The 12,390-nt window shown below is 50.6% G+C and overlaps 2 protein-coding genes across 2 annotated transcripts in view; one reads left to right on the forward strand and one right to left on the reverse strand.

The window, feature by feature from the left end:
* SPTBN4 (spectrin beta, non-erythrocytic 4) overlaps window positions 1-5,987 on the reverse strand; it is a 40,180-nt gene extending 34,193 nt beyond the window's left edge. Inside the window, 3 exon segments of the mRNA XM_030970729.1 lie at window positions 1,416-1,567; window positions 3,806-4,006; window positions 5,960-5,987. Coding sequence (XP_030826589.1) covers window positions 1,416-1,567; window positions 3,806-3,941 — 288 coding nt within the window. The 5' untranslated portion in view covers window positions 3,942-4,006; window positions 5,960-5,987.
* Window positions 5,988-9,978: 3,991 nt separating this feature from the next.
* Window positions 9,979-11,611, forward strand: LOC115916996 (zinc finger protein 23-like). Its single transcript, XM_030970730.1, is given in 3 exon segments — window positions 9,979-10,117; window positions 10,332-11,256; window positions 11,258-11,611. Coding segments are annotated over 2 exon segments (1,242 nt in total). The 5' UTR covers window positions 9,979-10,117; window positions 10,332-10,345; the 3' UTR covers window positions 11,589-11,611.
* The last annotated feature ends 779 nt before the right edge of the window (window positions 11,612-12,390 follow it).

A 12,390-nucleotide genomic window follows, 5' to 3' on the forward strand; every position in this document is an offset into this window, starting at 1 on the left:
GGTGGTGATGATGATGATGGTGGTGGTGATGATGATGATGCTCATGAAGACAATGCTGCTTATGTCTTCATGAGCATCATGGCGATGGCGACAATCACCACAATGATGATGATGATGGTGCTCCTCATAATGACGCTCATGGAGATGATGATGATGATGATGGTGATGGTGATGATCCTCATAATGACGGTCACGGAGATGATGATGATGATGATGGTGATGATGATCCTCATAATTATGGTCATGGAGATGATGATGATGATGGTAGATGATGATCCTCATAATGACACTCATGGAGATGATGATGATGCCAATGCTGGTGGTGATGATCACAATGACGCTCATGATGATGCTCATGGAGATGATGATGATGATGGTAGATGATGATCCTGATGGTACACAAGGAATGATGATGATGATGCCATGCTGGTGATATGAGACAATGACGGTGCTACTCATGACGATGATGATGATGATGGTAGAGAAGAATGATGATGATGATGATGATGACAGCAGAGGATGACAATGATGATGATGATGATGACAATGATGACGCCACCACTCATGGCAATGATGACAGCAGAGGATGACAATGATGATGATGACAACGATGATGATGAAGGTGATAGAGAATGATGATGATGATGCCACCACTCATGGCAACGATGACAGCAGAGGATGATGATGATGATGATGATGATGATGATGATGATGACAACGATGACAATGATGATGCCACCACTCATGGCAATGCTGACAGCAGAAGATGACAATGACGATGATGACAATGATGATGACAATGATGATGATGAAGGTGATAGAGAATGATGATGCCACCACTCATGGCAACGATGACAGTAGAGGATGATGATGATGATGATGATGATGATGATGACACTGATGATGCCACCACTCATGGCAATGATGACAGTAGAGGACAATGACGATGATGATGATGATGACAATGACGATGATGATGAAGGTGATAGAGAATGATGAAGATGACGCCACCACTCATGGCAACAATGACAGCAGAAGATGACAATGATGATGATGACTATGATGATGACAACGATGACGATGAAGGTGATAGAGAATGATGAAGATGATGCCATCACTCATGGCAAGGATGACAGTAGAGGATGACAATGATGATGACGATGATGATGATGATGACGACAACGATGACAATGATGATGATGATGAAGGCAATACAGAATGATGACGATGACGCCATCACTCATGGCGATGCTGACAGCAGAAGATGACAATGACGATGATGACGATGATGACGATGATGATGATGATGATGCCACCACTCATGGCGATGCTGACAGCAGAAGATGACAACGATGACGATGATGATGATGATGATGACAGCGATGACGATGAAGACGCCGCAGGGGTCTCCTCACCAGGGTCTCCCCCGAGAGCACCTCGAGCAGCCGCGTGAGCACGAAGCCGTCGCGCAGGTCCGAGTAGAGGTCCCCGACGCGGCAGGCGGCGCGCGCCAGGTGGGCGTTCACCCACTTGGTGAAGGTCTTCTTCTGCACCGCGTCCCGCTCGTCTGGGGGGACATCAAAGTCATCCCAAATCCACCCCAAATCCACCCAAATCCACCCCAAATCCACCCAAATCCACCCCAAATCCACCCCAAATCCACCCCAAATCCACCCCAAAACCATCTTGAGATCCCCATGGGACTCCAGAGTCTCCAGGTGGACGTTCACCCACTTGGTGAAGGTCTTCTTCTGCAATGGGTCCTGTTCGTCTGGGGGGACATCGAGGTCATCCCAAATCCACCCCAAATCCACCCAAATCCACCCCAAATCCACCCCAATCCACCCCAAATCCACCCCAAAACCATCTTGAGATCCCCATGGGACTCAGGAACCTCCAGGTGGGTGTTCACCCACTAGGTGAAGGTCTTCTTCTGCTGGTCCCAAATCCACCCCAAACCACCCAAATCCACTCCAAAACCACCCTGAGACCCCAAAACCACCTTGAGACCCCCATGGTGTTCTCCTCCAGGTGGACGTTCACCCACTTGGTGAAGGTCTTCTTCTGCTGGTCCCAAATCCACCCAAAACCACCCAAATCCATCTTGAGACCCCAAATCCACCCCAAAACAACCTGAGACCCCAAAACCACCCTTGAGACCCCCATGGTGGTCTCCTCCAGGTGGACGTTCACCCACTTGGTGAAGGTCTTCTTCTGCACCATGTCCTGGTCATCCGGGGGGACATCGAGGTCACCCCAAATCCACCCCAAATCCACCCCAAACCATCTTGAGACCCCAAATCCACCCTGAGATCCCCATGGGACTCAGGAGCCTCCAGGTGGGCGTTCACCCACTCGGTGAAGGTCTTCTTCTGCTGGTCCCAAATCCACCCAAATCCACCCCAAAAGCACCTTGAGACCCCAATGGGGGCAATCTGGGAATTTTTTGGTGAATATTTTGAATTTTTTTGGGGTGATCCAGCACTTTTGGGGTTTTTTTGAGGGGTGAATCTGTGAATTTTTTTGGAATATTTTTGAATTTTTTGGGGATGATCCAGCACTTTTTGGGGTTTTTTTAATGGGGTGAATCTGTAAACTTTTTGGTGAATATTTTGATTTTTGGGGGATCGAGCATTTTTGCAGTTGGGGGATCTGTGAATTTTTTGAAGGAATATTTTGAATTTTTTGGGAATGATCCAGGATTTTGGTGTTTTTTTAACAGGGAGAATCTGTAATTTTTTGGGGTGAATATTTGGATTTTTTGGGGATGATCCAGCATTTTTGGGGTTTTTTTAGGGGGGAATCTGTAAATTTTTTGGTGAATATTTTGAATTTTTGGGGGATCGAGCATTTTTGCAGGGGGATCTGTGAATTTTTTTAGGTGAATATTTTTATTTTTTGGGGATGATCCAGCATTTTTGGGGTTTTTTTTGAGGGGGGTGAATCTGTAAATTTTTTGGTGAATATTTTGAATTTTTTTGGGGTGATCCAGCACTTTTGGGGGTTTTTAACAGGGAGAATCTGTGAATTTTTTTAAGGAATATTTTGAATTTTTTGGGAATGATCCAGCATTTTTGGGGTTTTTTTTGAGGGGTGAATCTGTAAATTTTTTTGGTGAATATTTTGATTTTTTGGGGGTGATCCAGCACTTTTGGGGTTTTTTTGAGGGGAGAATCTGTGAATTTTTTTAAGGAATATTTTGAATTTTTTGGGGTGATCCAGCATTTTTGGGGTTTTTTTGAACGGTGAGAATCTGTAAATTTTTTTGGTGAATATTTTCAATTTTTTGGGGTGATCCAGCATTTTTGGGGTTTTTAATGGGGGGAATCTGTAAATTTTTTAAGGAATATTTTGAATTTTTTTGGGGATGATCCAGCATTTTTGGGGTTTTTTTGAGAGAGGATCTGTTAAATTTTTTGGTGAATATTTTCATTCTTTTGGGGGTGATCAAGGGGTTTTGGGGGTTTTTTTAATGGGGGGAATCTGGGAATTTTTTTGGTGAATATTTTGAATTTTTTGGGGATAATCCAGCATTTTGGGGTTTTTTTAACAGGGAGATTCTGTAAATTTTTTGGTGAATATTTTCATTTTTTTGGGGGATAATCCAGCATTTTGGGGTTTTTTTAACAGGGAGATTCTGTAAATTTTTTGGTGAATATTTTCATTTTTTTGGGGGTGATCCACCATTTTTGGTGGATTTTTTTAAGAGAGAAAAATCTGTAAATTTTTTGGGTGAATATTTTCATTTTTTTGGGGTTTTTTTTTTGGGTTTTTTTTGTTGTTTTTGGGAGGGGTCTTCACTCACCAGCCAAGGCCTTGATCCGGGAGCACTCGAAGATTTTGGGGTCCCCCCAGGCGCGCGGCTCCGCGGGGGGGTCCCAGGGGCCGTTGTTGTTGTTGGGGGGAGGGGCGGCCTCCGCGTTGTCCAGCTCGGCCGCCATGGGCGGGGGAGGGGTCCCCAAAATTGGGGAGGGGTCCCACAATGAGCTCGGGTGGGGGGAGGGGCCTGGAAGAGATTTTGGGGGGAAGGGTCAGGTTTTCAATGCCTGAGTTGGTTTAGGGGGGAGAACCCCAAAATTCAGTGAGACCCCCCTGAGACCCCCAAAATCCCTCCTGAGACCCCCAAAATCCCTCCTGAGAGCCCCAAAATCCCTCCTGAGAGCCCCAAAATCCCTCCTGAGACCCCAAAATTCTCAGACACCCCTCCCCAAAATTCTCTGAGACCCCCAAAATTCAATGAGACCCCCCTGAGAGCCCCAAAATCCCTCCTGAGACCCCCAAAATCCCTCCTGAGACCCCCAAAATCCCTCCTGAGACCCCCAAAATCCCTCCTGAGAGCCCCAAAATTCTCAGAGACCCCTCCCCAAAATTCTCAGATCCCAAAATTCAACGAGACCCCCCTGAGACCCCCAAAATCCCTCCTGAGACCCCCAAAATCCCCCCTGAGATCCCAAAGTTCAATGAGACCCCTCCCCAAAATTCTCAGAGATCCCAAAATCCATTCAGGACCCCCCTGAGAGCCCCAAAATTCTCAGAGACCCCTCCCCAAAATTCTCTGAGACCCCAAAATTCAACGAGACCCCCCTGAGAGCCCCAAAATTCAATGAGACCCCTCCCCAAAATTCTCAGAGATCCCAAAATCCTTTGAGACCCCCCTGAGAGCCCCAAAATCCCTCCTGAGACCCCAAAATTCAATGAGACCCCCCCCCAAAATTCTCAGAGATCCCAAAATCCATTCAGGACCACCCTGAGAGCCCCAAAATTCTCAGAGACCCCTCCCCAAAATTCTCTGAGACCCCAAAATCCTTTGAGACCCCCCTGAGAGCCCCAAAATCCCTCCTGAGACCCCAAAATTCAATGAGACCCCCAAAATTCAATGAGACCCCTCCCCAAAATTCTCAGATCCCAAAATTCAATGAGACCCCCCTGAGACCCCCAAAATCCCTCCTGAGATCCCAAAATTCTCAGAGACCCCTCCCCAAAATTCTCTGAGATCCCAAAATCCCCCCAGGACCCCCCAAAATCTCCCCACAGACCTTCAGCAACCCCAAAATCCCCCCAAATCCCTTTATAGCCCCCCCCAAAACCCCCTGAAGACCCCCGGAGCCCCCCAGAAAAACCCAAAACCCCCAAACCCACCCCAAAACGTCCAAAATTGCCCCAAAACGCCCCGAATTTCCCCCGAATCTCCTAAAATTCCCCCAAATTTCCCCAAAATTCCCCTAAAATCCCCCCAAAATCCCAAAATTCCCCTAAAATCCCCCAAATCCCCCCAGAATCCCAAAATTCCCCTAAAATCTCCCGCAAAAATCCCAAAATTCCCCTAAAATCCCCCCCAAAAATCCCAAAATTCCCCTAAAATCTCCCAAAAAATTAATCCCAAAATTCCCCCCAAATCCCCCCAAAATTCCCCTAAAGTCTCCCCAAAAAAATCCCAAAATTCCCCTAAAATCACCCCCCAAAAAATCCCAAAATTCCCCCCCAAAAAACTCCCAACATTCCCCTAAAATCCCCTAAAATCTCCCAAAATTCCCCTAAAATCTCCCCAAAATGATCCCAAAATTCCCCTAAACCCCCCAAAATCCCAAAATTCCCCTAAAATCTCCCAAAAAATTAATCCCAAAATTCCCCTAAAATCCCCCCAAATAAATCCCAAATTTCCCCTAAAATCCCCCCCAAAATTATCCCAAAATTCCCCTAAAATCCCTCCCCCTCCAAAATCCCAAAATTCCCCTAAAATCCCCCCCAAAAAATCCCAAAATCCCCCCCCCAAAAATCCCCAAATTCCCCCAAATTGCCCCTCCCCCAGGTCCGGCCCCTCCCGCCCGTGACCTTGAGGGACCCCCCATCCCCCACCCTCTCCCATCCCAGGATCCGCCCTCCCCCCCAAATCCCCCCCTGAAAACCCCAAAATTCCCCCAGGACCCCCCCAAAGCCCCCAACCCCCCATCCCCATCACCTGCCGGGGATCGCCGGGGATTCTGGGAATTTTGGGAATTCTGGGAATGCGGGGATGGGGGAAGGGGTGTCCGGGGCGGGGTTTGGGGTCCCCCCGATCCCCCGAGTTTGGGGTGGGGAGGGTGGGGGAGGGTCGCTGCCGCCGCCGCCGCCGCTCCCGCCCGGAGCGCGCGCGACGCCGCCCGCGCCCTCCCCACCCCCGGCCGCGCGCGCTCCCCTCCCCAGCACCGGGACACGCCCCCCCCACCCACCCCCGCCCCTTTCCCAAACAATTCCCCCCAAAAAAAAAATTGCCCCCAAAAAAATCCTCCCCAAAATTTCCCCCCAAAAATCCCCCAAAAAAATCTCCCCAAAATCCCCAAAAAATCCCCCCAAAATGCCAAAAAATTCCCCAAAATTCCCCAAAAATCCCCCAAAATATCTCCCCAAAATCCCAAAAATTCCCCAAAAAATCCCCCAAAATATCTCCCCAAAATGCCAAAAAATTCCCCTAAAAATCCCAAAAAATTCCCCCCAAAAATCCCCAAAAATTCCCCCGAAAAATTTCCCCCACAAAATCCCCCAAAAATCTCCCCAAAAAGCCCCAAAAAATCTCCCCAAAATCCCGCAAAAATTCCCAAAAAATTCCCCAAAAATTCCCAAAAAATTCCCCCAAAATCCCCCAAAATATCTCCCCAAAATCCCCCAAAAATTCCCCCCAAAAGTCCCCCAAAATCCCGCAAAAATTCCCCCAAAATTCCCAAAAAAATTCCCCAAAAACCCCCAAAAATGCCCCAAGAAATCACAAAAAAATCACAAAAATTCCCCCCCAAAATTCCAAAAAAGTTCCCCAAAAATTCCCCCAAAAAATCCCAAAAAATTCCCAAAAAATTCCCCCCAAAAAATCACAAAAAATTCCCCCCCAAAATTCCCAAAAAATTCCCCAAAATTCCCCAAAAATTCCCAAAAATTCCCCAAAAATTCCCCCAAAATTCCCCAAAAAAACCCCAAAATATCCCCAAAAACTCCCAAAAATTCCCCCCAAAAATCCCAACAATTCCAAAAAAAACCTCCCAAAAAATTCCCAAAAAATTCCCCAAAACTTCCCAAAGCGGGATGGAGGGGGGATCGGGCAGCGTTCGCCCGCGATTTCCTCCTTATCCCGAATTTCCCCTTGATCCCATTATCCCAAATTTCCCCATTAGCCCAAAATTCCTCATAATCCCAAAATTCCCCATAATCCCAAAATTCCCTGTTATCCCCAAATTCCTCATTATCCCAAATTTCCCTGTTGTCCCAGAATTCCCATAATCCTGGAATTTCTGTTATCCCAAAATTCCCGTTATCCCAAATTTCCCCTTAACCCCAGAATTCCCATAATCCTGGAATTTCTGTTATCCCAAAATTCCCGTTATCCCAAATTTCCCCTTAACCCCAGAATTCCCATTATCCTGGAATTTCTGTTATCCCAGAATTCCCGTTATCCCAGTGTCCCCGTTATCCCAAAATTCCCATAATTCTGATATTCCTGTTAGCCCAGAATTCCCATGATTCTGATATTCCCAATGTTCCTGTTATCCCAGTTTCCCCCATTATCCCAGTTCCCCATTATCCCAGTTCCCCCATTATCCCAGTTTCCCCCCCATTATCCCAGTATCCCCATTATCCCAGTTATCCCAGTTTCCCCATTATCCCACTCTCCCCATTATCCCATTTTCCCAGTTTCCCCCCCCATCATCCCACTCTTCCCATTTTCCCAGTATCCCCATTATCCCATTTTCCCAGTTCACCATTATCCCAGTATCCCCATTACCCCACTCTCCTCATTATCCCAGTTATCCCAGTTCCCCCCCATTATCCCAGTTCCCCATTATCCCACTTTCCCCCATTATCCCACTTTCCCCCCATTATCCCACTTTCCCCCCATTATCCCGCTTTTCCCCCATTATCCCAGTTCCCCCCACTATCCCACCTTCCCAGTTATCCCAGTTCCCCCCACTATCCCAGTTACTCTCCCTGTTATCCCAGAATTCCCATTATCCCAGTTCCCCCCATTATCCCAGTTCCCCACGATGCCTGAGAGACTGGGATCCTATGGACTGGGAGAAACTGGACTGGGATAAACTGGACTGGGATCCTATGGACTGGGAGAAACTGGACTGGGATAGTCCAGACTGGGATCCTATGGACTGGGATAAACTGGACTGGGATAAACTGGACTGGGATCCTATGGACTGGGATCCTATGGACTGGGATCCTATGGACTGGGATAAACTGGACTGGGATAGTCCAGACTGGGATCCTATGGACTGGGATAAACTGGACTGGGATAACCCGGACTGGGATCCTGGACTGGGATCCTATGGCTGGGATACTGGTGGGTAGCCAGTGGGATCCTTCTGGGATAATATGGACTGGGATCATATGGATTGGGATAACCTGGACTGGGATAAACTGGACTGGGATAGCCCGGACTGGGATGCTATGGACTGGGATAAACTGGACTGGGATAACCCGGACTGGGATCCTATGGACTGGGATAATATGGAACTGGGATAACCCGGACTGGGATCCTATGGACTGGGAGAAACTGGACTGGGATAGCCCGGACTGGGATGCTATGGACTGGGATTATATGGAACTGGGATAACTGGGACTGGGATCCTATGGACTGGGAGAAACTGGACTGGGATAGCCCGGACTGGGATGCTATGGACTGGGATTATATGGAACTGGGATCACATGGAATGGGATAACCTGGACTGGGATAAACTGGACTGGGATGGCCTGGACTGGGATCATATGGACTGGGATAAACTAGACTGGGATAGCCCGGACTGGGATCCTATGGACTGGGATAAACTGGACTGGGATAGCCTGGACTGGGATGCTATGGACTGGGATTATATGGAACTGGGATCATATGGATTGGGATAACCTGGACTGGGATAAACTGGACTGGGATAACCCGGACTGGGATCCTATGGACTGGGATAAACTGGACTGGGATAACCCGGACTGGGATCCTATAGACTGGGATAATATGGAACTGGGATAACCCGGGATCCTATGGACTGGGATAAACTGGAATGGGATAAACTGGACTGGGATAACCCGGACTCGGATCCTATGGAATGGGATTATATGGAACTGGGATAACCCAGACTGGGATCCTATGGAATGGGACAAACTGGAATGGGATCAAATGGGGACTGGGATCATATGGAAAGGGATAAACTGAACTGGGATAGGCCAGACTGGGGTCCTATGGATTGGGATAACCTGGACTGGGATAAACTGGACTGGGACCAAATAGGAGCTGGGATCCTATGGAAAGGGATAAACTGGACTGGGGTAAACTGGAATGGGATCCTATGGAAAGGGATACTGGGCTGGGATAAACTGGAATGAGACCAAAAAGGGATTGGGATCCTATGGACTGGGATAAACTGGAACGGGACCAAATAGGGACTGGGACTGTATAAACTGGAACCCTGTGAAATGGGATCCTACAATGGGATAGCTGGATGGTTATGGAAAGGATAAACTGGTGGGATAAACTGGATGGGTCCTATGGAAGGGATAAACTGATGGACCAAATTGGGATCTATAGATGTAAAGCATATAGAGTGGTGTATAACTGACCTTGAAATGGGATCCTAGGTCTACAGACTGGGACCGCACAGACTGGGGCCATATGGATCCGGGCCACACACACTGGGATAAACTGGTCTGAGATTCTATGGGCTGGGATCCCGCCCAACTGGGATCGCACGGACCGGGAGGGTAGCAACAGGGACGGCATGGAAGAGGAGGGAAAACGGAGAGGGAGAAGGGCTGGAAAAAAGAGGAGTAGGTGGGGTTAGAGAGGTGCAGGAGGAAGAGGAGGGGTTAAATGGGAGGGATGAAGGAGGAGAAGGAGGGAGGGCCAGGGAGGAGGAGGGAGGGAAAGGGAGGAAGAAAGGAGGAGAAGGAGGTGGGGAAAGAGAGGAGGGATGGAAGAGGAGAAAGAGGTGCGGTTAGGGAGAAGGAGGAGGAGGGCGGATGGAACAGGAGGAGCGGGAGGAAGAGGAAGTTGAGGGACAAAGGCGGATCGAGGCTGAGCTGACGGAACCGCGCTCCAGCCCTGCGTGAATTCGCAGCCCCCACCTGTGGCATCATCGCCCCCCCCATCGCGCAGGTGAGCGGGCCCAGATATCCCGGGGGGTCCCTGGGTTGGGTTTTTGGGGCGATGTTTGGAGAATGACGAAGTGCAAGGCTGAGCGGAAAAGGCCCCTCGGGGGGACATCGGGGGGTGCCGGGGCCGTCCTGCCGCGGACGCCCTGGGGGATCTGCTTGGCCTTGCCTGTGGCACGGAGGCAAATGCCATCGTGTCCTTGTCCTTCCTCGCCCAGAGCAGGAGCTGAGCATGGAGAGCAGGGAGGACAAATGCCCGCGGCAGAACCTGGTGGAAGAGGCCGTTTTGAGCGGCTCCACGGCGCAGGAAGCCAACGGGGAGGAAAAGGCCCGGAGATGCCGCACGAGGAGGGGCTGCAAACGCAGCTGGCGGGGATGTGAGGGGGAAAGAGCCAGCCTGGGCCGGGAAGGCGGCCGGAGATGGAGGCAGAGCTCGGAGCTGGTGCTCCATGAGCAGCTCCATGATGGGGAGAAGCCCCACACGTGCGGAGAGTGTGGGAAGAGCTTCAGCTGGAGCTCCAGCCTGATCCTGCACCAGGTGATCCACACAGGGGAACGGCCCTACGAGTGTGGGGAGTGTGGGATGAGCTTCAGACGGCGCTCTCACCTGATCAGGCACCAGGTGATCCACACCGGGGAGAAGCCCTACGAGTGTGCGGAGTGTGGGAAGAGCTTCAGCAGGAGTTCCGGCCTCATCGAGCACCAGAGGACCCACACTGGAGAGAGGCCGTACGAGTGTGGGGAGTGTGGGAAGAGCTTCAGCCACAATTCTGCCCTGATCGTGCACCTAAAGATCCACACAGGGGAGAGGCCCTACGAGTGTTCTGAGTGCGGGAAGGGGTTTAAGACCAGCTCCTATCTCCTCCTGCACTATCGGATTCACACGGGGGAGAGGCCCTTCCGATGCCCTGAGTGCGGGAAGGGATTCAGGGACAACTCCACCCTGATCCAGCACCAACGCATCCACAGCACGGAGAGACCCCATGAGTGTGAGGAGTGTGGGAAGAGCTTCAGACGGCGCTCTCACCTGATCAGCCACCAGATGATCCACACTGGGGACAGGCCCTACGAGTGTTCTGAGTGTGGGAAGAGCTTCAGCCGCAGCTCCAGCCTGATCCAGCACCGAACATCCACACTAGGAGAGACCCTACAAGTGTGGGCAGTGCGGGAAGAGCTTCAGCCACCATTCCACCCTGGTCAGGCACCACATGATTCACACTGGGGAGAGGCCCTACGAGTGTTCCGAGTGTGGGAAGGGCTTTACAAGCAGCTCCCATCTATTCCTGCACTATCGGATTCACACAGAGGAGAGGCCCTTCCAATGCCCCGACTGTGGGAAGGGATTCATGCAGAACTCCCACCTCACCATCCACCAGCGCATCCACACTGGGGAGAGGCCCTACCAGTGTCCCCAGTGTGGGAAGAGCTTCTCCAGCAGCTCTCACTTGAGCCAACACCAACGGAGGCACCACTAAGGGAAGCCCTGCGAGTGCCCCGGTGTGGGGAAGAGCTTCGTGCGCTGCTCCAGCTCCATCCCCCACTGGAGGAGGCACTTTGGGCACAGCCCTGGTCACTCACATTCCCTGGGATCCATGCTGGGAACACGCGTGGCTGCTTCCCGTTTTGGTTTCACCTTAATTTTTTTCTCTTCTCAATCACTTTGCACTCCAAAAGGCAAGAGGGATGGATCTGTCACCTCAAAACCACTCAAATCCCAGTGAATACAGCTCGATCTTACACCAAAAGGTCTCACACCGACCTGATAAAACTCAGTCCCACACCAAACTCACTGATTCCACAGCCGCCAGGCCGAGATGGGGGAGGGAGGAGACTGGGAGAAGTGGGATCCCATTTTGGAGCAGTGGGATGGGGATTGTGTGGGGCTGGGTGTGTGGGATGTATTTGATAGCAAATAAAACTCTCAGACTTGCTGATTTCTCTCCCGTTCATGTTCAGTCCGTTGCAGTTCTGTTTGCAGAGTGCCGCCTCCCAGAGTGTCCCCTCACAGTTCCCGCCCTTGGCCTGAGCCCGCCCCCTTTCCCCTCACGGTTCCGCTCTTTCCCCGCCCCCTTTCCCCTCACGGTTCCGCCATTTCCCCGCCCCCTTTCCCCTCACGGTCCCGCCCTTTCCCTGCCCCCTTTCCCCTCACGGTTCCGCCATTTCCCTGCCCCCTTTCCCCTCACGGTTCCCGCCCTTTCCCCGCCCCCTTTCCCCTCACGGTTCCAGCCGGTTTGGGGGAGGAGGAGCAGGGGGAGGGGAGATGGAAGAGGAGGGATG

Source organism: Camarhynchus parvulus, unplaced genomic scaffold (assembly GCF_901933205.1).
Source record: "Camarhynchus parvulus unplaced genomic scaffold, STF_HiC, whole genome shotgun sequence".
Taxonomy (NCBI): domain Eukaryota; kingdom Metazoa; phylum Chordata; class Aves; order Passeriformes; family Thraupidae; genus Camarhynchus; species Camarhynchus parvulus.